Source organism: Typopeltis vanoorti, chromosome 20, assembly GCF_054136105.1.
Source record: "Typopeltis vanoorti isolate ZY-2024b chromosome 20, IOZ_Tvanoo_1.0, whole genome shotgun sequence".
NCBI lineage: Eukaryota > Metazoa > Arthropoda > Arachnida > Uropygi > Thelyphonidae > Typopeltis > Typopeltis vanoorti.
The window spans coordinates 17,039,916-17,066,346 of NC_143568.1; the positions used below are offsets into that span (position 1 = coordinate 17,039,916).

General features: G+C 37.0%; 1 protein-coding gene across 1 annotated transcript in view; it reads left to right on the forward strand.

Annotated features, from left to right (window-relative positions):
- LOC150095256 (uncharacterized) overlaps positions 1-26,431 on the forward strand; it is a 500,251-nt gene that overhangs the window by 197,330 nt on the left and 276,490 nt on the right. The window contains exon 10 of the mRNA XM_090410231.1: positions 20,568-20,719. Coding sequence (XP_090266357.1) covers positions 20,568-20,719 — 152 coding nt within the window. The remainder of the gene's footprint in view (positions 1-20,567; positions 20,720-26,431) is intronic.

Consider the following 26,431-nt stretch of genomic DNA (forward strand, 5'->3'; position numbering starts at 1 on the left):
GGATACTGTACCCCATATACAACTTTCTGATACCTATCTGACAGCCAGTCACTGATCCAACTCAGAAGTCTGCTATTCAATCCCATCTGTTTCAATTTATTTAGCAGCTTGTTGTGTGGTAGTCTATCAAAAGCTTTAGTAAAATCCAAGTGTACCACTGTATATGCATCTCCATTGTCTAAGATATTTGTCACCTTGTTAGAGTACATAAGTAAGTTAGTAATACATGATCTCCTAACAAACCCATGCTGATAACCACAGAGAATACACTGTTATCAATCCATTTCTGTATGCTACTTCTCACCAATATCTCCAGTACTTTTACCACAACTCCAGATATACAGATTGACCTATAATTTTAAGCTACTGCTTTATCACCCCTTTATGCAGTGGAACAATTTCATCCTCCTTCCAATCCCTTGGAATCTGTGCTGTTGTAAGACTTATTAAACAGGCATGCCAATGCTACTGCCAATTCCCTGGAACATTGCTTTAAGACTTTTGGTGATATGTCATCAAATCCTATTACCTTATTGACATCAAGTTTATTTGACATCATCAAATACTTCCTGCTCACTCACAATTAAGCCATCCTCTCCTATGTCATTTATGCTTAAATTCCTCATGATTCCACCCTGATCAGGATGAAACACCCTTATAAATTGATCACTGCTCCACAGTGTCTTCTGCAGCAGTTACCATTCTACCACTTTCATCCATTAACATCATCTTATCATGATTATTCTTCCTTCTACTTGCCACTTATCTGAAAAACTCTCTAGGGTTTTTCTTCACCTGGTCTACTAATTTCTGCTCACACTTCACTTTTGTTTTCCCTACTGAGTCACTCTCTAGGCTTGTTTATACTCTTCATGTGACTGATTATTACCATTATTCATCTTGTACTTCCTTCAAAGTACTTTATTTTTCCAGAATTCATGCTTAAATTCCACATGCATCCATTTTAAACCTAGCCTATTCAGCCTTTTGACCTTCGGAATACATTCACACATTGATGCTGATATGTATTTCATTGTCAGCTCCCATGCAGCATTTATTTCCTTACCACTCAACTCCTTGTTCCATGTTATAGCTCCAAGCTGTCTCCTAAGTTTGTCATAATCATCAGTCTTATAATTCCATATATATCCTTTCCTCACAAAAGTCTGCATATGACTAGCCAAAACACAAGTGATTATTTCATAATGATGTTCACCAACTGGAGGAAAGTGTGTGAAACCCCTCTTAATTAAGAAGGGTTTCACACACAATTTTTTTTCTTACAATTAATCTGATCATTTCATCAGAGGATGAAATGATCAGATCTACAACTCTCGATCCTTTTGTGCCCTCCTTTACGTGCTGCTTGAAATAGTTATCTCTCAAAACTCGAGAAATTAATGTTCCTTATTCCCAAATGCTATCTCTTCAATCCAATCTATACCACCATAATTAAAATCACCCATAATAATTACTCTTTCTTTGTTTATTAATACAAGTTGTTCATACATTTCTTCATCACCATCCTCCACACTTCTAGTCCTATAACAACATTCAACTATATATATTATTATTATTATTATTATTCAGACCTCCATGGAGTCAAAAGACTCATTGTGGGAGGTCCTTCCTAAGAACATAAAGTCTGTCAAGACTCATTGAGGGGAGGTTCCCCCTAAGAAACACAAAGTCTATCTACTCCTTAAACTCACTGACCGTTCTCGCCCTCACCACTCTATCAGGCAATGCATTCCACGGTTCAACCACTCTCCATGCAAAGAAACCACTCCTCACCCTCTTGCTCACAGTTTCCTTTCGTAACTTCCAGGGATGGCCTTTTGTCATCGCTCCTTCCCGCTGTTCGACCAAGTGAAAGAACTCCCCAGTGTCAACCCTGTAACCACCTCTCAACAGTTTAAAAGTCTCAATCATATCACCTCTCCTTCTTCTATCTGCCAAACTCTGCAGTCCACATTCCCTCAGCCGATTCTCATAACTATCCTTGTACAGTCCTTAGACCATCTTTGTCATCCGTCTTTGTATCTTTTCCACAGTTAATTTATCCCCTTCAAATCCTGGGGACCAAATCTGAGAACAATAATCCAAGTGTGGTCTGATCAGAGCCTTATACAACAGAATGATAACCCTCTTATCTCTGCAGGTCAGTGTCTTTCTCATAATTGCAGCAATCCTCTGTGTTACCTTCACCACCTTTGCAATATGTCCCCTAAACTTCAGGTTTCTATCAATCATCAACCCCAGATCTCTTGTCTCCCCAACTTCCTCCAGTATAACTCCTCCCATAGAGTATGCAGCACCCCATCGATGTTTCCCAAACCTCAAGACCTTACATTTTGCTGCATTAAACTGACATCCCCATTCATTTGCCCATCTATCTAGCTTATTTAAATCCTCTTGCAGGGCTACCACATCTGCACTATTACTAATAATCCTTCCCAGCTTCGCATCATCCGCAAACAACTGAATATCCCCTTGCAATCTACTGGCAATGTCATTGATTTTTATTATTATTATTATTACCACGGGCTACTCCAGGAGTCCTTAGACTCATCGAGGGAGGCCCTAAACATCATGTTTACACAGCTGTTCAACATTCTCACAGTATCTATCATACCTTGCCTTGAACTCGCTCACTGTCATAGCACCCACAACAGACTCTGGCAGCTTATTCCACTCATTTACCACTCTAAAAGTAAAGAACCCAGCTCTAACACCCCTGCTAACCACGCTCTTGCCCAGCTTCCATGGGTGTCCCCTAGTTCTCCCACCACCAGTCCTGATCTCAAAAATATCATCTGAATTAATCCTATAGAATCCTTTTAGCAATTTGAATGTCTCAATCATATCTCCCCTTTTTCGCCTATCAACTAGTTTCTGCAACCCGCAAATCTTCAACCTGTTCTCATATGGTGCATTCCATAGACCTGCTATCATCTTAGTCACTCGCCTCTGGATCCTCTCAACCTTTGATATAAAGGTTAAACAGTATAGGTCCTAGTACTGAGCCCTGTGGGACCCCACTTGTAACCTTCTGTCTCTTTGAAACTGCTCCACCATACACAACTCTCTGATACCTATCAGACAGCCAATCCTGAATCTAGTTGACCAATCTGACATCCAGACCCATGTGTTGCAACTTAGATATCAGCTTATCATGTGGCACCCTGTCAAATGCCTTTGCTAAGTCTAAGAAAATTGCAGTATATGCCTTTCCCTCATCTAATGTGTTCGACTCACCTGGTGAGATCCAAGACAAATCTTTATTTACTGGATCATCCTCTTGCTCGCACAAGAAGACCCTCATTTTTTAATGATATGTACAAAAAGTGAGTAAGAGTTTAATAAGCTGATCAGTGGCTGTATTTTTGTTTTTCAAAGTTAAAATATTTTATTTAAAAGTTATTTTTTATTAAATAAAGAATGTTCTATTGAAATTATTTCGTAACAACAACAACACATCAGAACTTCCTGACATTGCTCTTCCTACTTTAGTGTCATCAGCAAACAACAATTGAATATCTCCTTTCACACTGTGATCTATATCACTGATATATAAGTTAAACCAAAGTTCTAATTTCATATGCTAATTTTTCTTTCCTTACTAGACACACCTTCCTAGCCTCCACTTTATATTCTTCATGCTGCTGAATGGCGTGATGGTCTTTCTTCCATAACATCCCCTTTCTCAGAAGCGCTTGGAAAATTTCATGATTCATTCATTTCACTTCTACTTTATTTATCCTCTGAGCCATAGAAATACATTCTGATATTGCCATAAGTAATTCATTCTGAACCACACCACATGCGCTGCTAATTTTTTTCCTTTCAACTGATCAACCCAATCTGTTTCTTTAATTTATCTTACTCCCTGATCTGTAATTCCACACAATCTCTCTTGTTTTTTTTTTGTGAAGGTTATACCTGGCCAGCTACTCTCCACATCAGAACTTCTCCCCAATTGGTGGCATTTTGGAGACATCTTCTATTATCATCATATGCGATGTTATTATTAAATCTAATATTTGAGTCCTGCTGCATTAGATTGCACCCAAGATTGTGACGAAATAGCTCAAGGAATTTGATCTCCTTTATCACATATGATATTTTCAGTTTCCATGCTTTCATATCAATGTCCATAGTCAGTGCTTTCATAGCAAAAGTCACCCATCATTGTCATCCTCCTATCACTTAATCACTTATCAGTCTCATCACATAAATATCTATAATTTGTGCTGCCATAACCCTCACTCACTCACTCTCACACACACACACACACACACACACACACACACACACACACACACACACACACACACACACACACACACACACACACATCAAAATGGCTTCAACATCATTATTATTGCTGCTTTGTTCAAGTTACACATTGAGAGGACACAAATGTTTTGAAATTATAAGTAATATCTTCCCCTTTCTCTTTTATCTTTTCTGTCTTCCAAATCATGCTATAATCATCACATTCTTTTCCTGTAAGTACGTCATCCTCCATTAACCATGTCTACCTAACACCAGTAATTTGTGGACTTATTAAATGTATTAAGGCTACAAACTCTGCACTTTTATTCCTAATACTGCTTGAATTGGCTCTTCATATAATTAATAATTTATTAGGACACCTTCTTGGCAATTCTCATAGTAGGGTATATGTAAGTTCTGTTTGCTACAAACTTGGTATTTCTAGGTCTTCCTACTCACTGATGAGACCTCAATAAAGGTTGAAACCGGTCTGGGTAGTGACCTTCTCTCACTCATAATGTAGAACAGTAATACAGCTCCTAGGAGCTGGGTTATGGGGAAATATCAAGAATAGTGATCGGAGCTTGCTCCACCCTTACCATGAGTTGCCTCAGTGTTGCACTCCCTAAAGTGTCAGTTGTAACACTATCCAGGTATTTGCTTATGTTTGGACTCGCCGAACTTTATGTATATTTATTATATTCAGCATGAAACTCTTTGAGTTTCTTATTCGGCTATGAAACAATATGGGATGTAACATTCAAATAGAGTTCATCACTCTTATACAGTTTGATTCATCCCTCAAACTGATTCCAAATTACCAAACTGATTCCAAATTTTGAATGTGTGACTCCACACATTCAAAAACTGCACTCCTTTCTCTTCACAAATTTCTGCTAGCATATTCAATATTCATGCCACAATATTCTCTATCTTTGCTCTTTGCCTCAGCTCATCACTTTCACATCTGGACAACACACTGACTATTACCTTTCCTACATTCTGTTATCTTTTATTCTACTCAACAACCTGGTGATATCCATGTTTACATTTTTCTTGTTTGTAACCAAGTCATTCTCCCTGCTACTACTACTACTATTGCACTTACTTCTCATATTTAACACCAGAATCACTCTTCTCATTCTACCCTCAGGAAAACATTGTGTATTCTCTCATTCACCAAACCTGTAATAATCAAATCTTTACATAGTTTCTTTCAAGAGCATTCATTATCTCATTCATACAGCCATCACTCATTCCAGTCTTCTTCACTCTTCCACACATATCTATGGTTGTCTTCATTTCACTTCATGTATGTTTTATCTCTTGCCTCATTTTCATCAATTCTGCTTTCAAATCTTCTGCAATATTTTGCTATCATTCATTCATTCTCACTTTTTTATGTCTGTTGCACATACCTTTTTTGCTTCAGCCCTGCTTGTTATCTTAACATTAATGTGCCCTGTTTTTCACCGTCAGTTTTGCATGCTTTCATGGCACCATTTACGCACTTTTCTTTGCTGTTCAGTTTTAGATGCTTTCTTATTACTCAAACACTCATTCTTGCACATAATTTCTAGTAACCTATTGCACTCATTTATCAGAATTCAAGAAAAAGTCTATCCATTAAATCTTGCTAATTGAATTATTACTCAACTCTCTAAAGTTCTTCTTTTGTTCTTTCCTCTCTTGTTCTTTATTGAAAACTTTCTTCATTTATCCTATAAAATATCCTTAACAACTTATATTTTTGTTTCTGTTATATCTCGAGTTAAAAACAAAAAAAAAGAACGACAAATTTTATAATCTACAAGCCCTCATTCAGAGGGTGCATTCCACAAACATACCACCCCAAGTTATCATCCCCACTTATGACCACTCAGACTATCTCTTCTCCTCAGTGCTAGCAAATTTAGTTTTTCTGGTTCACATTCACTAACCTGTCTTTGGATTTTCTTCACCACTTTCCCATTCTCAAGAACTTCAGGGGTTCTTGGGAATGGAAAAGTGGTGAAGAAACCTGTGCACAGTGTTCTAGAATTTCAAACCTGTCACCCTGAAATCCTCATTCTCATCAGTTTATTGCAGTATTTCCATTATCTTTTCAGCTCAAAGTGCATGGTTTTATCCTTTATCACACTGATCTGGCAACCTTGTTTTTTTTTTTTTTTGCCCATACTATTGATCTGTTTTAGATCTCCATGTATTAACTTTCCTTCTCAGTTTGGCATTAATAGCAAATAACTGGATATTCCTCCAGAAATCATTACTAATATTGTTAAATGTGCAAATTAGTAGCAGTGGTCCAAGTACAGAACCTTATAGCACACCAGTTACTTGTCCTTGATTCTCATCCATCATATACTTCTGTTTGATAACTCTATATTAACCACCCTCCTATCTATGTCACCAGCTCCATGCAACATTCTGTTAAATGCCTTCAAACTTCCAGCATTATCATGCTGCAGCTATTTCCTTTACCTAAATTAACTATCACTTCATCATCATCATCATCATTATTATTATTATTACACCATCCATGGAGTTGACAGACTCATCTTGGGAGGTTCATTCAACTGACAACATATTTATCATATAGAATCTTAAAATCCTTACCACTCCTTGCATTAACAACACATTCTGGTAATGCATTCCATTCACTGACAATTCTCCATGTAAAAAATTTACTTCTCACACCCTTCTTCACCACACTTTTACATAACTTCCAGGAATGACCTCCGGTTCTTCCCCTCTCACCTTCTACTCTTTTTATAATCCCCTCTGGATTAATCTGATAAAATCTTCTCACTAATTTAAACATCTCTATCATATGACTCTCTTCCTCTTATCCATCAAACTCTGCAATCCACATTTCTTCAACCTCTCTCCATAGCCAGCATTCCAAACTCCTGATATTGTTTTAGTCACTCGTCTCTGGACTCTCTCTCCACATCACAATGAAAACCAGGTGACCAGATCTGAGCACAATAGTCCAAGTGTGGTCTGATCAGTGCCTTACAGTGGCACAACCATTTCCTTAACCTTGCATGTCAGAGTACTTTTTATCATAGCAGCACTATAATGTGCAACCTTTGAAACACTAGCAATTGCCCTCTAAACTTCAGTCTACTGTCAACCATTACTCCCAAATCTCTGATCTCATCCACTTCCTGCAGTACAGCACCATCAATATAGTACACAGCTTTATATGTCTGTCCTCCAAAATGCAACACCTTGCCCTTATTGATATTAAAACTACTACCCCACTTTTTTGTCCAAGTAAAAAGTCTATTCAAATGTTCCTGAAGGGATTCAACATTAGCAGTGCTACTTATAATTTTTCCCAAATTTGCATCATCAGCAAATAACTGAAAATCCCCAGGTCCACAAGATATATCATTTACAAACAAGTTAAACAGCATGGGCCCAAGAACAGAATCCTGTGGTTACCCTTCTTTTTTTGAGACAGTGCTTCATCATACACAACCTGCTTGTACGTTCGGAGAGCCAATCTCTGATCCATCTAACCAATATACTATCTATTCCCATCCTTTGCAGCTTGTACACCAACTTTTCATGTGGTAATCTATCAAACTGGTAATCTATTGTAGTCTAATCAGTCAATGTGATAATCTTATTTAAGTTAAGGGATATTACATCCCATATTGTTTCATAGCCGAATAAGAAACGCAAAGAGTTTCATGCCGAATATAGTAAATATATAAAGTTCGGCGAGTCCAAGCGTAAGCAAATACCTGTATAGTGTTACAACTGACCCTTTAGGGAGTGCAACATTTTAGGATGTTACAACTGACCCTTTAAGGAGTGCAACATTTTAGGATGTTACAACTGACCCTTTAGGGTCAGTTGTAACATCCTAAAATGTTGTGTTATGTTACAACTGACCCTTTAGGGTCAGTTGTAACACTATCCAGGTATTTGCTTACGCTTGGACTCGCCGAACTTTATATATTTACTATATTCGCCATGAAACTCTTTTCGGCTATGAAACAATATGGGATGTAATATCCCTTAACTTAAATAAGTTTATATGTCGCTGAATTGAAGCCTTTGGCTCTTCATATAATTAATGTGAATGTGATAATCTATTATAGAATGGGAACAAATAACTAAGGCAAGACTTTTCACAAATCCATGATGCCCTCCATAGAGTATCATATTTTTATTCCTCTGTTCCTGAATTCTGGACTCAATCAACTTTTGCAGTATATTAACTACCATTCCTGATTGTGAGTGGTCTATAATTTGCTGTATCCTTCTTTATGTATGATTTTTCTTGCCTGTTTTGGAGCCCTCTTTATATGAAGGGACTACCTTATCTTTCCTTGGATCTTCCCAGTACTGAGACTTAAGCTAACTGGTCAGTGACACTGCATATTCTCTTGAACTGTCTTTTAATATTATTATTATTATTATTCAGGCCTCCAAGGAGTCAAAAGACTCATCGAGGGAGGTCCTTCCTAAGACATAAAGTCTGTCAAGACTCATCGAGGGGAGGCCCCCCCCCTGAGAAACACAAAGTCTATCATACCACTCTTTAAACTCACTGACCGTTCTCGCTCCCACCACTCTATCAGGCAATGCATTCCACGGCTCAACCACCCTCCACACAAAGAAACCACTCCTTACCCTCTTGCTCACAGTTTCCTTTTGCAACTTCCAGGGATGGCCTCTTGTCATCACTCCTTCCCGCTGATCAATATGGATTTATATTTCACCTAATCTTATGGCGATATTCAGAACTGAAATTCTATAATATCCTGATCACTTCAGATTTATTTACTTCTGTTCTCACATTGGTCTTGTCACTTTGGTTATTGCATTATATCCACTAACTGTGATATATATACTCATGAAGATAAACCCAGTAATTCAGTTTTTTTCTGCTTCTGTGTCCTTCTTACATTTGCAGTCATTAAAATTGACATTTGTAATAATTTTTCCTTTTCACTCATTACATAATTAAAGAGCTTTTTGGGATTGCCTTTGGCCTACTTGACCAATTTTCTCTTGTAATCTGATTTTGCATTCCTCACTAAGCTTATTACCTTTCTTGCCCATGCTTCATGCTATACTGATATTGCTGATCACATTTCCCTTTATATTTCCTCCATAACATTTTCTTTTAATTTGGAAGCCTTGCTTAATGATATTACTCATCCATTTTACTCTCATGACACAGTCTGAAACAATTTTCCTCACACATTTTCTGACTATTTTCTATGCATCTATCCATCCTTCTCAGTATCACTGCCATGCCACCAATTCAAGCTAGATTTGAAGTTTGTCACAATCAGCAGCATCTCTTAGTTTGGCATATACCCAATTTTAACTGAAATTCCACATCCTTATTTGCTTTCCAGGTCAAGATTGCTTTATCACACTCTCCAGTAGAAGGCAAAGTTGCAACCTTGAAATATGGACAAATCCACTAATTTTTTTTCACCAGATCCAGCAAACTCAAACCTAAGGTCCCATTTCTTCATATGCTGTTTTTAGGTATTTTATTTTTTGGCAGCTGTATAAATTCAATTCTTTCCTTTTCCGTGCCTTCATCCATTGTTTAATTTTCTTCTTCTGGTCTTTGCCACCACAATTGAAGTCTCCCATAATATTTACTATGGTCTGAAGATAATGATCTCTCAGATTTTTGGTAACTATCAGCATGTTCCCATCGCCACACTCATAAAATATGCAGTTAGGACAGTCGACACTTGAAGAACGTTTGTTTGAACTGCGCAGATATATTTATTATTATTATTATTATTATTATTATTAAACAAGACCTCATGGAGTCAAAGACTCATCTAGGAGGTCCTTTTATTTTACACACACATCTCATCATACCGTGTCTTAAACACATTCAAACTACTTGCAGACACCACGCTCTCAGGCAAGGCATTCCAATCACTCACAACTCTGCACGAAAAAAACCTGCCTCTCACTCCCTTACTCACACCCTCCTTATACAGTTTCCAGGGATGACCTCTGGTTCTCCCCTGATCTCCCACTATTCTCTGTAGAACTTCTCCACCATTGATCCTATAAGGATTTATGTGCATTTTTTTTTTGAATAAATATATTGGAAATTTTTTTAGAGATTTGCACAAATATACACAAAATGTAGGCAATGAGAAGAACTTAGTGTGTTAGAAATTATTATAACTGACCTCGTTGCATCAGGAGCATGAGAATCTAAACCTAAAGAGAGACGAGTGTGATAGAGGGTGAGAATAATGAGCGAAATATGAATGAAAAAATAAGAGTGCGGGAGTGTGGAAAGTTTGAATGACTGTGAAGATTTTGGAGATGGTCTTAATTGGGAGGATGAATGGTGAGCGGATAACTTGCAGAGAGAGAGAGAGAGAGAGAGAGATGAGCTGGAATGTCTCGGGAATAAAATGAGAAGTGTGAAAGATGAGGTTAGGCGAATGGAAGAGATGAATGCAAGGCGAATTAGAGTAGGAGTGAGAGAGAGAGAGAGTTATGAGAATGATAGAAGAGGAGAGAATAGAAACAATCAGAGAGAGGGAATGAGAGAGAGTTATGGGAATGATAAAAGAGGAGAGAATAGAAATAGTAGAAGAGAGGGAATGAGAGAGAGTTATGAGAATGATAGAAGAGGAGAAAATAGAAACAGTCTGAGAGAGGGAATGAGAAGAATGCAAGGGAGTGCTGGAACTAGGGATAGAGTGATGCCAGGACAGGAGATAAGTAGGGGGAACACAGAGAGAAAGGGTTAGAGGGGAGAGAGAGAGAGAGAGAGAGAGAGAGGGATGCAGGTGAGCAATCAAGAAACAGACTGGTAAGAGGTGTGATGTATGGAGACTTGATCATCCATAGTGTTCAAGATAGGATGCATGAGGAATGTTTGTCTGGAGGAACAATATGAAGGTGGGGCTATGGCAATTAAGTGGGGTGAAAGAGTGGATGAGATGATTGTGATGGTGGGCATTAATGATTTGAGAGGCAATGTAAATCGGGTGGTGAGAGATCTGAGATTCTTGCTTGAGGTTGTACAAAAGAAAATGCAGAGAGGAAAGATAGTGTGTGTGTGTGTGTGTGTGTGTGTGTGTGTGTGTGTGTGTGTGTGTGTGTGTGTGTGTGTGTGTGTGTGTTTTTACCAAGTATGATAATTATGAGCTAAGCAGAAGAGCAGTAATAATGAATAGCATAATAGCCAGAATGTGTCAGAAGAGAGGATTGGAATATGTGGATACTTGGAGGGCATTTGAGGACAGAAAGGAACTGTATCCAAGAGACAGCTTACATTTGAATGAGGAAGGACATAGGCATCTAGAGAGATTGCTGCTTGCTGAAAGAGTCAGTGTGTCAGTGCAGGGAAACTAGAATTCACAGGGTGGATGGTAGTAGGGGTGGCCTCTTGTGGGAATGGGTGCTTGGGGGAAGGGGGACAGCATCAGTTAATGCTGAGTCCAGTGGATTCTGGAGCAGATAATTATAGGTATAGAAACAGTGGCAATTTTATGCGTTATACTAATGCCAGGAGTATCCGGAATAAAGGAGAGGAATTAGTGGTGCTGATAGCATCAGCCTGGTCAAAGATTATTGGGATCTCTGAGATTTGGTTGACGGAAGATGATATAATAACAGGAAAAGAAGTAGTAGGGTATTGCATTTTTCAGGGGGATAGGAAGGGAAAATGCAGAAGGATAGGATATTTAGTGGGGTGTTGCTACAAGCCAAGGAGCACAGATGGTGGGGAGCAGGAGATGTTTAGGCAATTGAGCTTGGCAAGTGCAAGAAGAATGATTGTTATGGGAGATTTTAACTACATATAATAACAGGAATAGAAGTAGTAGGGTATAGCATTTTTTGGGGGGATAGGAAGGGAAAATGCAGAAGGATAGGATATTTAGTGCTACAAGCCAAGGAGCACAGATGGCGGGGAGCAGGAGATGTTTAGGCAGTTGAGCTTGGCAAGTGCAAGAAGAATGATTGTTATGGGAGCTTTTAACTACATCAGTATAAGTTGGGAAGAGGAAAATGCATGTAGTAATAGGGGGATGGAATTTCTAGAATTCTTGAGGTACAAATGTCTTAGGCAACATGTAATATAGGGAACAAGAAGTTCACGAGTTTTGGATTTGATCATAGCATCAGAAAAGCTGATAATAAACTGAGATGACATCTCTATCCCAAGTTAGAGAGAGTGAACATGTGGTTTTGACTTGGAAGATGAATAGACATGCAGGAGTACCAAGGAAAAGGGAATGTATGTGGAATTATAAGGCGAGTGATTATAATAGTGTTAGATATCAACTTGTGGCAGTTCCATGAAGGGTGGAATTGGAAGGCCAGGATATTATTAGTGCTTGAGAAATTGTGAAGGAATATTTGTAAGCAGCAATAGTAAGCTGTATTCTACAATGCAGAAGAGGAAACAATTTAATACTAGACGAATAGAGCAGGTTCGAGGTTTAGAGGTGCAAGAAGAGAGTGTGTTTCAAATACTGAGTACTCTGGATGTCAGTAATGTTGTGGGACTGGATGGTATTTCACCACGGGTTTTGAAAGAAGGTGCTAAAGAACTGACAGCTCCTTTGCCCTGTCTTTTCATTGAAAATCTGGCTATAGGAAAGGTACCCAAGGAATGGAAGGAAGGTAGCACCATTGCACAAGGTTCCACATGATAAGCTGATATTTATGTTGCAGTACATGGTTTAGATGTCAGGTTAGTCAACTGGATTCAGAATTGACTGTCTGATAAGTATCAGAGAGTTGTGTATGGTGGGGCAATATCAAGGAGGCAGAAGGGTACAAGTGGGGTCCCACAGGGCTCAGTGCTGGGACCTGTATTGTTTAACTTTTATTTTCAATTGTCAGTTCAATTGCAGAGGGATATTCAATTATTTGCATATGATGTGAAGCTGGGAAAGGTTATTAGTAGTAGTACAGATGTGGCAGCTTTTGATTGAAGAGTATTTGAATAAACTAAACAGATAGGCAAATGAATGGGCTATCAGTTTAATGTAGCAAAATGTAAAGTCTTGAAGTTTGGGATATATCGATGGGAGGCTGCATACTCTATTGGAGAAGCTGTACTGGAGGAAGTAGGAGAGACAATAGATCTGGGGGTGATGATTGATAGAAACCTGAAATTCAGGGAACATATTGCAAAGGTGGTGAAGGTAATCCAGAAGATTGCTGCAGTACTGAGAAGGACACTGGCCTTTTCATTCCATTGTATAAGACCCTGATCAGACCACAGTTAGACTATCGTTCTCAAATTTGATCCCTGGGATTTGAAGGTGATAAATTAACTGTGGAAAAGTTACAGAGGCAGATAACAAAGATGTTTTCTGGACTGTATAATATTAGTTCTGAGTATTGGCTGGAGGAATGTGGACTACAGAGTTTGGTAGATAGAAGAGGAGAGGTGATATGATTGAGACTTTTAAACTGTTGAGAGTAGTTACATGGTTGATACTGGGGAGGTCTTTCGCTTGCTGGAACAGTGGAAGGAGCGATGACAAGGAGCCATCCCTGGAAGTTACAAAAGGAAGCCGTGAGCAAGAGGGTGAGGAGGTTTTTTTTTTTTTTTTTTTTTTTTTTTTGCATTTAGGGTGGTTGAACCTTGGAATTCATTGCCTGATAGAATGGTGAGAGTTAGAACAGTCAGTGAGTTCAAGGAGTGGTATGATAGACTGTGTTTTCTAGGATGCACCTCCCATGATGAGTCTTTTGACTCCATGGAGGCATGAATAATAATAATAATAATAATAATAATAATAATGATTTCGATAATTTGAAAAAACTCGCAGACAAACTGTGTAGTTTAGAAATATCGAAAAAATTAAGAAAATGTTAGGTATTGTTAAATTGTGAATGAAGCTATGTTATGTAATTTATTATTTTTCATTCACATTTAACATTGCTTATTAAATATTAATCATGGTTTATATAAATTTATTTATTATTCCTTAAATAAGAATTACTAATTAAATATTTATTTAAAACCTGACCTATTATTAACTTATAAAATAATAAAATGTATAGAATCTTGTATAACTAAATATATATGGTGTAACGTAAAGTGTTTTTATATTTAACTGTATACGTAATCAAAAAGTTGAAGAAATAGCTTAAATATTATATTGTTCTTATTTGTGAAATATTTAATGTTATGTAATCACTCATGTAGCAGTGATATAGCATACATTACATTGGCGAAATGTTTACGTTTAGTCTATTGTCATGGAAACGCACGCGTAAACAACCACGAGTGGAATAGAGCGTGGCATTCGAACGTAAGGTGGGAGTGAAGGTCAGAGAGAGAAAGCAGAAAGAGAAGGAAGGTCATAGATAAGACAGGCAGGGGAGAAGAATTATTATTGAGCGAGTGAGGAGAGAGTTTTGCGGAACCAAGATTATAAAATCCTCAGGGCAGAAATTTATGAGTTTAGTGTTCGGAAGTGAACCTATAAGTAGTGAAACATAAAGTTTAATGTTATAAGCGAAATCTGCTGTTGTTATGAAGAAAGGTTGATGCCGTAATCAGATAAAAGGAAACTGGACAGTCAATGCGAAAATTCTGATTAGTTCTAGTTAATCTGGATTACGATTAAATTCTGTGTTGCCCTAGGAAGAAGGTTATATTGATTACTTGGAGAAAAGTGAACAGGAAAAGATATTAGTACCTAATTACTGTTGTTTGGAATAGTGAAGTGCGACTTACAGTAATACAGTTTAAACTATGGAGAATATTTGTTATGTGTGTTCCGCTATTGTTAATTAAGTTAATTCATAAGTGCTCTCTCAATAATTTGATGTATTGAAGAATTTGTCCGGTAAGAGTAGTTGTATAAGTCTCTTAGAGGTGATGTAAACAAGAAGATGCAGAAGGTTTGTTTTCCCAAAGGTAAAATGATAGAGTGATTGAAGCATTAGATATTGAGGAGGAAGCAAGCAAATGACTTGACTAGATACAAGGAGAATGTAATACTAGATATCAGGAGGTTGTTGAGAAGGATAAAAGATAATAGTGTGATAGGAAAGGTAGTCAATGTGTTGCCCAGATATGATAATGATGAGATGAGACAGAGAGGAAAGATTATGAATGATAAGTTAGTAGAAATCTGTGAAGAGAAATGGAGTGCTATTTGTTAATGTGTGGAATGAGTTTGAAGAAGAAATTGAATGGTACAAGAGTGATGGACTTCACTTAAATGGTTTTTGGTGAGTCATTTGGAGAGATTGCTGCTGGGAGGTAGAGAAATGAGTGCAGAGAATGAATCTGATCAAGTGAGAAGCCATGCGTGTGAAAGAGCAGGACAGTAAGGAAAGAGAGATTGAAGTGGTGGTTATGAATGAAAAAGTGGATAGCATTAGTTTAGAGAATGAGAGAAAAAGTGTGCCAGACAAACATGGCAATGGGATACTCAGGGTGGACAGGGGAAAACAGCATGAGAAAGGCTGATGCTCCACGAAAATGTGAATACATGTATAGACAAAAAAGGGGAAGGAGATGACCTGGGATCAAGGGAAAACACTTGGATTTGAAGAAGGTTCTAAGATGAATAATGAGAAAAAGAAATGGCTCAATTTAAGTATAGAGAAGTCACATCTAATAGGTGGTATCAGTGAAATGTTATAAATCCAGAAGTGAGCCATTATGTTTGTATACAAATGCTAGAAGTATAAGAAACAAGGCAAATGAAATGGTTGCATTGATTGAGTTTGTTCGCCCAAAAGTTGTTGGAATAAGTAGACATTGTTGGATGAGAATGATATCCTCACAGGAATAGAGATGAAGGATATGATGTATTTTGTGAAGATAGAAAGGGTATAAAGGGAATGGGAGATATTAATGATAAACATAACTCTTTCTCTATCATTAATATCACCCATTCCATACAAGGTAGACATGCAAGATGAAAATATTGTCAGTGGTTTTAAGGCAGTATGGTGTGAGACAGAGGTGTATCGAATGAAATACTTAGATGTTGTTATAGACTTGGCAATGTTGATGGTAGTGTCTGTGAAATGTATAATTAAATTAGCCAAGCAAATAAGAAACAGGTGATCATTATGGGCAATTTTAATTATGACAATATAAACTGGGATGATAAGATACAACTGGAAGTAAAGAAAATGAGTTTATTGAGTTTTTGAGGGATAGTTACCTCAGGCAGTATAAAGGACACACAAGGAAGAGGATCTTGGATTAGTCTTGGATTTGATCATCTTATCAGAGGATGTTATTATAAATGGAGTGCCAAATCACCCTCTAGTTAGTGAGAGTCATTATGAAGAGATCACCTGGGTGGTTGCCAGCAGTGCGAGGACCTCTGTGAGGAAAGGGTATATGTGGCACTGCAAGGCTGATGATTATTAGAAGCTAAGGAGACAGCTTGCAGGTGTAACATGCAGATGGATACACAGTAGTATATTTAGATTTTGGAAAATATTTTGATATACTTCATGATAAGTTGATAGCTGAGGAGCATAAGAAATCATGCCGCTTTTGGAAGCAGCATGATTTCTTATGCCGCTTCCAAAATGGTATTATGGAAGCGGCATAAGAAAAGTGGCAATAATGAATTCCATTAGGATTACAAAAAACAAGCAAGGAGGGTGACTTGGATTTGATCATCTCATCAGAGGATGTTATTATAAATGAGGTGTTAAATCACCCTAAAATTAGTGAGAGTGACCATGTACTGATTACCTGGGTAGTTTCCTCTGTGAGGAAAGTGTATATGTGACACTACAAGACTGGTGATTATGAGAAGCTCAGGTGACAGCTTGCAGATGTAACATGGAATGAGGAGTTTGCTGGAAAGGAGATCAATGCAGTTTAGGTGATATTCAAGAACTATCTAGTAGATGAAGTGTCTAAATGTATTCCCAGGGTCAGAAGGTTAAATAAAGTAGGTTTGAAATGGATGAATGAAGAGATTAAACATGTGATACAGAGAAAATGGTATTATGGAAGTGGTAATAATGAATATAAGAGAAGTGGTAATAATGCATTCCATTAGGATTACAAAGAACAAGCAAGAAGGGTGACTTGGTTGATAAGGATAGCAAAAGTGAAGAATGAGCAGCAGATAGTTATAAAGCAAAAAAAAAAAAATCTAGGGTGTTAGTTTGATATGTAGCTAGCAAAAATAAGAATGATTATGGAAGGATGACATTGATTGGAGAAAATGTATAAAAACAACTGCTGCAGAGGGTATAGTTGAGATATTTAATGAGCAGTTCATAAAGATTTTTTATTCATGTGAATGTGACATTATGGTGAGTTTGAAAGCAGGGCTCTCAAACTCATCATGATGTCACATTCATGAAGTGAGCGAGAGGATATGGGAAATTGAGCAAACTTGATGTTACTAAGACTCTGGGATTTCATAATATATCACCACATATTTTGAAGGAATGTACCAGGGAGTTAGTATCTGCCTTGACATATTTGTTTAATATGAGTCTTGCATTAGGTCAAGTTCTAGAGGAGTGGAAGAAAGGCAAGTGCCACTTCATAAGGGAGGTGACAGAACTCAAGCTTCAGATTATAGGCATACCTTTGTGTCAGTTGTGTGGTTAAAGTGTTGGCGAGGCTAGTGAAAACCAGGATCCGGAATTGGGTTGACAACACTGGTATTATCTTTGAGATAAAATGGAGTTGTTAAAGGGAGGTCATGTTTTAGTAATCTACTTACTTATTACAATAAGTTGACGGCTTCACTGAATAGAGGAGAGGATACACAGTAGTATACTTAGATTTCGTAAGGGCTTCTAATATACTGTGTGATAAGTTGATAGTTGATCTAGAGCAGATGGGAGTGGATATTAGAGCATTGGATTGAAGATTGGCTATCTGATAGGTATCAGCAAGTTGTGTATGGGAGAGCAATATCCTCGAAGAGGAAGTTACTAGTAGAGTACCTCAGGGGTATGTATGTTTTAGGGTCATTGCTGTTTAACCTGTATGTTAATGATATTGGGAAAGATTTTGATGGGAATATTTAGTTTTTTGCAGATAATGCAAAGTTGGGATGAACTATGAGGAATAGAGCATCACAGATGTTCTGGCCTTACAAGACGTGAATAGATTGAGTGAATGGGCATGGGAGTGGAGATGTCAGTTCAGTGTTGTAAGGTTTTAAAATTTGGGAAACAAAGATGGGATGTAAAATTTACACTTTGTGGGGATATATTATTGGAGGTGGAGGAAATAAGAGATCTTGAGGTGATTGTGTATAAGGATCTAAAATTTAGAAGGCTCATTGCCAAACCTGTAAGGACAACACAACGAATTCTGACAATGATGTGTAGAACTTTGACTTGTAAGGAGTAAAACCAGGTGACCAAATCTGTGCACAGAGGTCACCTGGTTTTCAAAAGGATGAAGAGGTGTTGGAATGGGTCCAGAGGTGATTGACTAAGGTAGTTTCTGATCTCTGGAATGTTGAATATGAAGAAAGGTTGAGAAGATGGAGTTTACAGAGTCTAGTGTATAAGAGGAAGTGGGATGATATGATAGTCATACAAATTGGTAAGGGATTGTTATAGAATTAATGTTGAAGAGGTTTTTCATAAAATGATGGGTTATTGGCAGGGAATAAGAGGTCATTCCTGGAGGCTGTATGATGAGGATGTGAGCAGGGGAGTGAGAAGCAGGTTTTTTGCATGTAGAGTTGTGAATTATTGGAATGCCTTGTCTTAGAGTGTGGTGTCTGCAGAGAATTTGAATGTGTTTAAGGCAAGGTATAATGAGCTGTGTGTATGACAAAGGTACCTCCTAGATGAGTCTTTGACTCCATGGGGATATTAGGATAATAATAATTATTATTATTTAACCTTGCACATCATTACTTTCCTTAATTATTACTTCTGCAGTCATAGCAATTATCCTTTCCTTTCTGGTGTTCTTTCTCCTGTTCATCACTCTTTCAAGTTGAGAACATTCCTCTGCCATCTGGTCATTCATTCATTCTTAGCATTTATCCACCTGCCACTCAGTTCTTTCATCCTTCTTATACTTGTCTCTTTTTTTTTTTTTATGCAATCCACTTCTGTATTCACATCATTGCATCTTTAAACCTCTCTTTTCTCACCTTCCATATTTCACTCTCCATTCTGGTCTAGTTGGCATTCATTCACCCTGTTATCAAGCTTCTTATTCCTGCTTTCATTGTTGTTCTGCTTCCATTTATAACAAGTTCCTTCCTTTCTAATGCCTTATATCTCTTGTCCAATACATTCACATCACCAAATGCTTGTATTTTTTAATATTTGCAAATATACACATATTTTTCGTGATTCTTTTGTTACAAAACCACTATATTCTTGGAGAAGTAGCACATATAACAAATAGAACATGCAGTGAAATCCTAAAGAAATATGTCTAATCAAATGGTAATAATGTCAGACAACAGGAATCAGAAGTTTTTCCCACTTGGCTGAACCAACAAGAGAACATAATAAAAAGTTATCCCTACACATTTCTGAATTTTTGCAAATGTACAAAATGCCAACAGCAATCATATGCTCTTTTCCTTCAAAAATTTCAAATTGTGTATTATGTACTAATGGATTCTTCTATTTTAATGTGGTGATACATTTTCTCATGAATAAGAAGTTAATGATTATGAAACTGTTGTAATTGTCACAGAATACATTTATTCTGTCATTCAAACTGAAGTCTGCATTTAATTACAAAGACTGAATTCTCAGTAGCACTCTTGCAAGTGAATTAATTTTTTTGTTATAAAAATTTTATTTTTATGAACAAGAGTTCCTCAGCACTGCTTCTTGAGAAATTGTTAAATATTAATGTTAAGAATTATTAAACTGTTGAGAAAAGTGTTATTTTAAGACAAAAAAGTCTCATTTACATATTTACATATTATGGATTTTTTTTTTCCTCCAAGCTTTCAAGAAACCAGTAATTCTCTCTCTCTTTTTTTTTTCTGTAGTTGTCTTCATTTTGACTTTTTTTTTTTTTTAAGTTAAAGTTAGTAGTGTAATAGGCACTTTGGAACTGAATGCCTAAAAGTGAAGTGCAAATTGCATATAGGTGATGCTATGGCAGTGTCCTTAGCACTCAATACAGATGCTTTAAAAAAAAAATAAAAAATAAAAAAAAAGAGCAAAAAATATTTTCTAAGAGTTTTTTGCATGATGATTATTACATTAGTTTAAGATAACAGGAGATTCATAAGAGCTAATAAGAAAACTTCATAATATAACTCGGACTGATTAATGGTGTTGTTAAATTTTGGTTAAATTTTTTTTTTTTTTAGGTGTATCGTATGTAATGGTGGAAAATGATGAATGCCAAATGGGACCTGTAGAAAGTTCTCTCTTTGAAAAATATACTGATATTACACTTGGTTCAATAAAAACTACAAATGAAATATTTGGTTTTACTGGAGATTTTTATTATTTGGGAATGGCAAGTACATGTTTTATTATTATGACTGAGAAAATGACTGTGTAATATTTGATTAATAATGGTTGTCTGTTTAGAATCCAGAATTAGGTTGATAACAGTAGAATGCTCCATGAGCATGGGTTTATTAAAGGAAAGTTGTATTTTAGCCCTGTTGCAATATGTGTATATTATAATGTTAAATCTGTTGGAAAAGGGATATGCATATACAGTAATATATTTAGATTTTGCAAGATTATTGATAGATTACCACATGACTTGCTGGTATGTAAATTCAGAGGATGGGGTTAGATAACAGATTAGTTGGTTGGATAGGAGACTGATTGAAGAATGGTATTTGGAAGAAGAAAGTCACTAGCATTGTGCTGCAGAGATCTGGCTTAAAGTTTTAGGGGCTGTTACCATTTAACTTGCATGTTAACAATATTTAGAAAAGTTTAAATGTGAATATGCAGTTTTTGCAGATAACAGAAAGTTAGGAAGGTGGGATTATGTAGGGCAGATTTTGTGTCTTTATAAGAGGCTCTGTATGAGGTTTTGAATAGACTGTGATGTGAAAGTGATTGATCTTCCAGTTCAGTGTTCAGAAATGTAAGGTTTTGAAATTGGCAAGGATGGGATGCAGAGCAATGGCATTGGTAAGTTTTTGGTACCCTTGGCAAATTCATAGTTATGCACTTTTTTTCTTTTTTATTTTATTTTCTTTTTTTTAGTGTGACAATTTTAATAAGTGGTAAATATTCTGTAGCTGGTGTGCCCTTTTGATAAAAGAAGAGGAGATGAGAGATCTGGATATGATGTTGACAAAGATCTGCAAATTAGGGCACATTGCTAGAATTCTGAGGACATCACCACAGGTGATGGAAAGTGATGAAAATAACAATGCCATGCAGAAGTAAAGAGATTCCATTTTATAAAAGCATTGGGTGTAACCTGAAATGCAGTAACCTATGGGTTACTGCATTTTCAAGTGGATTATTCTAAATGGATTGTTCTTTTGATTGTAGATTGTTCTTTTGAAACCCATGCTACCAGATTTAGTTATTTGGTTTTCAAGAGGATTAGAACAGTTAGTAGATAAGAAGAGGAGGGTATAATATGATTTTTTTACAATGGAGGAAGGATAAAAGAAGGTGCCATCTCTACAATCTCTATGAAAAAAGGATTTTTGCTTGCTAGGTAGTTGATGAATGGAATGCATTACCTAAGCAGTTAGTGGATAAGAAGAGGAAGTTATGAAGGAAAGATAAAAGAAGGTGCCATCTCTAGAATCCCTATGAAAAAAGGATTTTTGCCTGCTAGGTTGTTGATGAATGGAATGCATTACCTGAGAGTGTGCAGTGAATGAGCTTAAGGAAAGCAAGGTTTGATGGCCATTGTATGTGGCACTGATGACCAACTCCAGTAAATCTTTGAGTCCGTGAAGGTCTGATGATGATAATAATAAAAATCCAAATTGCTCTGTTATCATGTTAACATCACTTTAGATCATTATCAACCTGGTATTTTCAATTCAATTTTCAATGTATTATTTGAGGCATTTATTGATCTTGTCTGTCATCGATATGTTTTTTTTTTTTTTTTTTCTGTGTGTGTGTGTGAGCGATGGCTTGTTTCTTAGATCTGTCAGTTTTGAAGGGAGTTTATTTATAGGAGGAAAAATTTTGCCTTTGTGCTGGTTTGCTGGCTAACTTCGTTCTGTCTGAAAAAGACCAATATGCAATCTTTGGGCAAGAAATGATAAACCATTCAGTTCTGAAGGCTTTCACTTTTTTTTTATTAAAAGATAATTGTTCATAATTTGATCCTTTTTTTTCCCCTTTAATTCACACAAAAATGAAATTCAGATTCCATTGTAAACAAATCTGAAACCAGGAAAAAAAGAAAAAAAACTTTCTTTAAAATCTTAGTGAAGAGAAATGGCTCATTTAATAATCCTAAATATATTTTTATTTTCATAATCTTTGTGTATGTGAATTGTTTTAACACCAATTGTTGTCCCAGAAAGTGAATAACTTCAGATTTTATGATGGGACCAGATTAGTCAGTTTACATGAAAGGTGCAGGTTCCCCCCCCTCCCTTCCAGAAACTTGGAGTTTTCTTCCAGATGAGTTGTAAGGCCCCCTTGTGTACTTGATATTTTTGAATTCCATCTAGGACACAAAGAAACTTTATAAGAGATTTTCAGCTGAAAGTAAATTAGCCAGTCTCATATGAAAGTGGCAAGATTTTCTCCTGGAAACTTGGGTTTTTCAACATGAAAAACAGGCAAAATGACCAGAACACATGCAATTAGCACACATAATATACTGGCCTCATAATCTTATTTGCTTTGACCATAATGTTGGCAGTTTAATTCATTCCTATTTGATTGCTTCATTAAATTATTGCTGATTCACTTCTGTATATTGAACTTGATTCCATTAAACTGTCAGTCAGTTTGAGTTTAACTAGCACTTAAGCCAACATACATATTGTATTTGCTGGTGTATAAGACGCACTTTTTTCTCTTTGAAAATAGATCTGAAACACAGGGTGCATCTTATACACCGATATTCAGTTTTTTATTACTTTCATTTCTGGAAATTTTCTCTGTTCCGAGTTATGTGATTTCTTTCTTGCTTCCTTGCAGCGTGTGAGAGCATTCCAGTTACATAGAGTTCAGTGGATGCCCATGCACTGTCACAGACGATCACAGCTGTGTTCCTATTCATTTAAACTTTCCAATTGTTGTCGCGGTTGTTGTGAACGGTGATAAATTTCTGCCGTTAAATTTTCTCTAAATTTCCTGGCAAATTATGGCTGAAAAACGTCGGCATTGCTACAATATTGCACATACAAGCTACTTGTGATTACGTATGTTAAAGAACATGGAAACAGGACTGCAGAGAGGCATTTTGGGCTACCCCCCAACTGAGAAAATGATAAGAATTTGATGGAATCAGGAAGAGGATCTAAAAAAAGCAACTCACAATATACATAACCTACGAAGTGGAACTGCAAAATGGCCAGAACTTGAGGCAGAACTGAATGCTTGGATTTTACACCACAGAAAAGCGGGACTTTCAGTGTCTACAAATTGAATCAGTGTCTACAAATTGAATTTCATCGATTCATCATTAATGCAAGGAAATGAGAAAATTTTGAGTTAGCACAAATAGGAAACATGGACAAGGTTCTGCTGACTTTTGATTTGCCCTCAAACAAAACTGGAGATTCCAAGGGGACAAAAAGTGTTACTGTTAAAACTTCTGGGCACGAAAAAACTCACTACACAGTTGTTTTATCCTGCTGTGCTGATGGGACAAAATTGCTGCCACTATTGATTTTTAAAAGGAAGATGCTACCCAAAGAAAAAACTGCTTAAAGGAGTGTTTGTACATGTTCACGCAAAAGGCTGGATGGATGGAGGAGGAATGAAGTTATGGATAGATAAAATTTAGTCTAGGCGCCATGTAGGGCTGTTGAAGAAGCCTGTCCTGTTAGTATGGGATCAGTTTCGTTCTCACAGAGCAGAAGATGTTAAAAACTCAGTTAGATGTAATTCCAAGAGGTCTAACTTGTCAGTTTCAACCTTTAGATGTCTGTATTAATAATCCATTTAAGGGATTTATGAAGGGGAAATGGAACAGCTGGATGCAGTCTTCAGATTTTGAGGTCACGCCATCAAGAAGTGGCCTAGCATTTCGCAAGTTTGTGAGTAGGTCAAAGCTTCATGGGAAGCTGTGAAAACTGAGACAGTGGTTAAATCATTTAAGAATTGTGGAATTAGTAATGCACTGGATGGTACAGAGGACAATTTGTTGTATGAGGACTCAGATTCTGATTTAGAAGAGGTTTCAAGTGTCTCTTCATTTAGCTCTGGAGATGAATTTCTTGGTTTACATGAAGAGGATTAAAAGATGGGACTCTTTCCTAGTTAGATTAGGTATTTGTTGAAAGTAGACCTACTTATTACTTTATATTTGAAATACTGTAAATTCATTATAATAGTCAGTGATAATTTTTTTTTTCTAAAAAATGTGCACAAAAAAGAGGTGCGTCTTATAGGCTGGCAAATACGGTAATAACTTAACCTTCTCTCACTGACCACAAATCCTATCCTTATCTTTGCTGATGACAGTACTCTCCATTCCTCTCCTGCTTTTGTCATAACTTGTAGTTCACTATCATTCCAGAGCTTCAAGATCTTCAAGATCAGCAGTTTCCATGTGAACTTCAATGCTACCATAAGACTATCCTGTCTTATATCTGAGTAGAAAAATCTCATTTTACTTTGTCTTTGATAACACCTTTGACTCTTCATTCTTTGGGCTGACTTACACCTCTGGCCTTTTCCTATACCCTTCCCTGTGGGACACCTGTTCATGGTTAAGGGGACCTCCCACTGATGCTACTGGCTCTTTTCATTGTTTTTCTTTGCTATGCTTCTCCTGAGTCTTTTTTATTATCCTTTCTTCAGAACACCACCACTTGGATCTAGTGCCCTGCTGCCATGTTTTCTGTATGGTGTGATCTGTGGACATCTGGAAAGGGGGAGTCCGAGAGTCTTGCACTACTTTGGCTTCTGCTTCAGTGAGATGGGCAGTCCTGGATGGCCCAGCCAGGATCAGTCAGCTAGTGGGCTTATCTTCAACGGACAATGGTGTCTCAGTAAGTCTCCTATCCCATGGTCTGCAGATAGGGCTCAAGGCTTACTGTGATGCTAATATAGTATCTAGGGTAGCCCTGGCATTCCACTCCTGAGTGCAGTCATTTCTTGCTGGTCAGTAGTGGTGTCCATGTGTGGCTCTGCAGTGGGTAGGGAGCTCTGGTGCAAAAAAAATAAAAAATAAAAAACCCTCTAGGGTATGAATTATTCATCTTCAAATATTTCTGTGGGTCTTCTCAAGTCCTAACCAAATACTGACAAGGTAGATACATCATTTTATAACAGATGTAACAAACCATGACAAATATACCAGTTTTTCTCATCATCCATGGAACAGATGAAAGGCCAATAGCAAACATATCACCCTTCTTTATTCAAAAAAGGATTTAGAATGACTGGAAGATTCATCAAAAACAGTTAAGAAGCTATGTTCTGGTGATAGCCTTGTGAAAGCATCATATCAACAACACTCCAAAAAACAGCTGAGAGCAACTTTAATGGGTGGAATGCCAGTCACCTTATAAAACTCTCAATTCTTGTAATGGTGGAGTAATGATCTTAGTGGACAGTCATGCTCCCTTCCAGCAGGTCCAGCTTAATACTGTTCTGGAAGCAGCAGCGATTCTCCTATTCATGGGATTTCTTGTTATATATGTTCCATTTGTTTACCAATGCGTGCTGAATTAAATTAAATTGATCTTGATGAACTTATTTTGCAAATGTCTGAGCCCATTTTTTTGATGGGTGAATTTAATGGGCACAACACTTTGCATGGTAGTGCTAATATAAATGGATCAGGTTATATCATTGAATAAATGTTTGACAATAGTGACACCGCTTCCTTTTGAATATTAGACTCAGTACTTTCTTCCTGATTTTTATCTTCTGCAATAGATCTTACAATCTGCTCCTCTGTCATTTTCCCACTCATATGTGGTGTTGAAGAAAACATATATGGAAGCAATCCTTTCCCCTGTTATTTGCATTATGTCTTCACAGGAACTATGTTCTCCTACACAGATGCCCATGTGGAAAATGGAATGAAATGACATCAGCAGTGCTA